At 19.8% G+C, this 2,419-nt stretch overlaps 1 protein-coding gene across 1 annotated transcript in view; it reads left to right on the forward strand.

Moving 5' to 3' along the window:
• Positions 1-2,419, forward strand: part of LOAG_18630 (hypothetical protein) — a gene marked incomplete at both ends in the record, with an annotated part of 7,749 nt that overhangs the window by 4,148 nt on the left and 1,182 nt on the right. The window contains 3 exons of the mRNA XM_020451293.1: positions 604-679; positions 1,330-1,473; positions 2,181-2,246. Of these exons, the coding sequence (XP_020304939.1) occupies positions 604-679; positions 1,330-1,473; positions 2,181-2,246 (286 nt within the window). The remainder of the gene's footprint in view (positions 1-603; positions 680-1,329; positions 1,474-2,180; positions 2,247-2,419) is intronic.

Raw genomic sequence — 2,419 nt, forward strand, 5'->3', positions numbered from 1 at the left:
GATAAATTGACCTATTGAGGAAGGATAAGATAAAATTTGTCAAATGATAAGATAGAAATTAATAGATATAAATATTGATAAGATATGAAATATGGAAGATATGAGGTAGTAATTGCAACATTTGGAAAGAATTATCCGACGAAATTATTATTATTATGATTATAATTGTAATTATAATCATTATCACTGTTATCATTGTTATTGCTATTATTATCATTGTTATTACTATTATTATTATTATTACTATTATTATTTTGTTATTATTATTATTATTATTATTATTATTATTATTATTATTATTATTATTATTATTATTATTATTATTATTATTATTATTATTATTATTATTATTATTATTATTATTATTATTATTATTATTATTATTATTATTATTATTATTAATATTATTATCGTCATTACTATTATAGCATATTTCATTGCCCAAATTCTCCAAAAAAATTCCACACAAACTAATGCGCCAATTAAATCTTTAATCAATTAATTATGTAAACATTTATTTAATAACATCACATATGAATGTATTAGGAAATTTATTCAATGAGGCGAAAAATTTTTTGACAAAAAATGTTGACAATATTTCAGTATATCACTCAGTTTTGGTATTGTAACAGTAGTTGGTGGAATTTTGGGTGTTTCAGCTGGAACAATGTTATCACAGGTTTGTTTTAAAATATGATATTAAAGAAAAAAAATCGATCAATGCTAAGTTACAAATTACTGTAAATGTTTAACTTCAACTCGATAATGATTACAACAATTAATGTTCAGTATGTAAAAATCGAAAAACTTTTTTCATTTTAGATATTTGAATAGTATATGATCCGAATTTTATAATTTGCATAATTAAAATTTTATAAATTTTCAAATTAAATTAAGTATAAATAATTGATTTAATTTAATCAAAGTAAATTAAGTATAAATAATTGATTTAATTTGATGTTAAATGTTAAACTAATGTTATCATTGAATTATTTCTACATCCTAATGATATTGTTAATTTAATATTGCTTTCTTTATATATCCCATTTCATCATATCCATTTATTTTAACCAATCAAAATTTTGAAATTAAAAGAAATGAAAAAAAGAACCGAACTGAAAGCTTTATTCATTATTTGTTAAAATCAAACAATTAAATTTCTTAAAATTTCAATGACTAAAAGGAAAAATATACCATTCTAGATGTTTAAATATTATTTAATTTAAAAAATTTATTAATTATTAAATTAAATCGTTTAAAGTTTAAATAGTTAGTTAATTTGATTTTTAAATGTTAAACAAAATTATCAATTGATATGATAATTTTTAGTTATGGTCACATGGTAAATGGTGCTTTAAACCAATTAAAACAGTTCGTTCCGATCCTTTAGTATGCGCAATTGGTTCATTATTTGCTATACCATTTCTTTTTATTGGTCTTCACATATGCGCTACAAATATCACTCTTGCTTGGGTTTCAAAAAAATTTTATATATTTTATTTTCATTTAAATTATTCATGCTTCTAATGTCATAGTATTAATGAATGATAAAAATATTTTTCATTGAGAAATCTCAGGAATGATAAATATTCATTTTCATTGAGAAATCTCAGGACAAAACGAGTTGTCAAGTGTTAAGGATAGTCAAGATTAAATTTGATTGATATTAACGGATTGTTTATTTAAAAGTAATTAGATGAATAATTTAGTTAATCAATGTTAAGCATTCAATTAATTTCATTTAATCCTTATAATTTTAGCAGTTTACAATGATAACTATTAGATTTAATTAAAGAGTTTTTTTTTTCAAAGTTAAGATAAGAATAAATATGAACTCTAACCTTTCAACTCTTGCATCAGTTTTATTTGTTCTTATAATTTTAGCACTTTACAATAATAACTTTTAGATTTAATTAAAGAGTTTTTTTTTTCAAATTAAGGTAGGAATGAATTTTAACTTTCATTCCTACCATCTGAATTAACTTTACCATCATATCTTTCTAATGAACTTATTTTGATTAATTTACATAGTATTATTTGTCATAAGATTTTCAAATTTTAAACTTTTACTTCAACAAACTATTTTTTTTTTTGATCTTTAACCTAAGTTATTTAATTTTTGTTATTCAACATTGAAAAAAAAAATATTGTTAAGAATTTTTTTTTGATTTCATTTTCAGATGTTTATCTTTTTGACAGTCTTTTCATTATGTTTAAATTGGTCCATTATTATCGATTTACTTCTTGTAAGTTTAATTTTCTTTTTTTTCCTGAAAATATTTTTATAAAATAATTATTTTTTGATGAATAAAAATTGCGTGCAGTATTTAAATGGGAATTAAAATAGGAAAAAAAATTTCTTTCATTAAAACTTGAAATTTGAAATAATCTTCAAAAAAAAAAAAAAAAAATGATTGCC

This window comes from Loa loa, assembly GCF_000183805.2.
Source record: "Loa loa unplaced genomic scaffold supercont3.409, whole genome shotgun sequence".
NCBI classification, from domain to species: Eukaryota; Metazoa; Nematoda; class Chromadorea; order Rhabditida; family Onchocercidae; genus Loa; species Loa loa.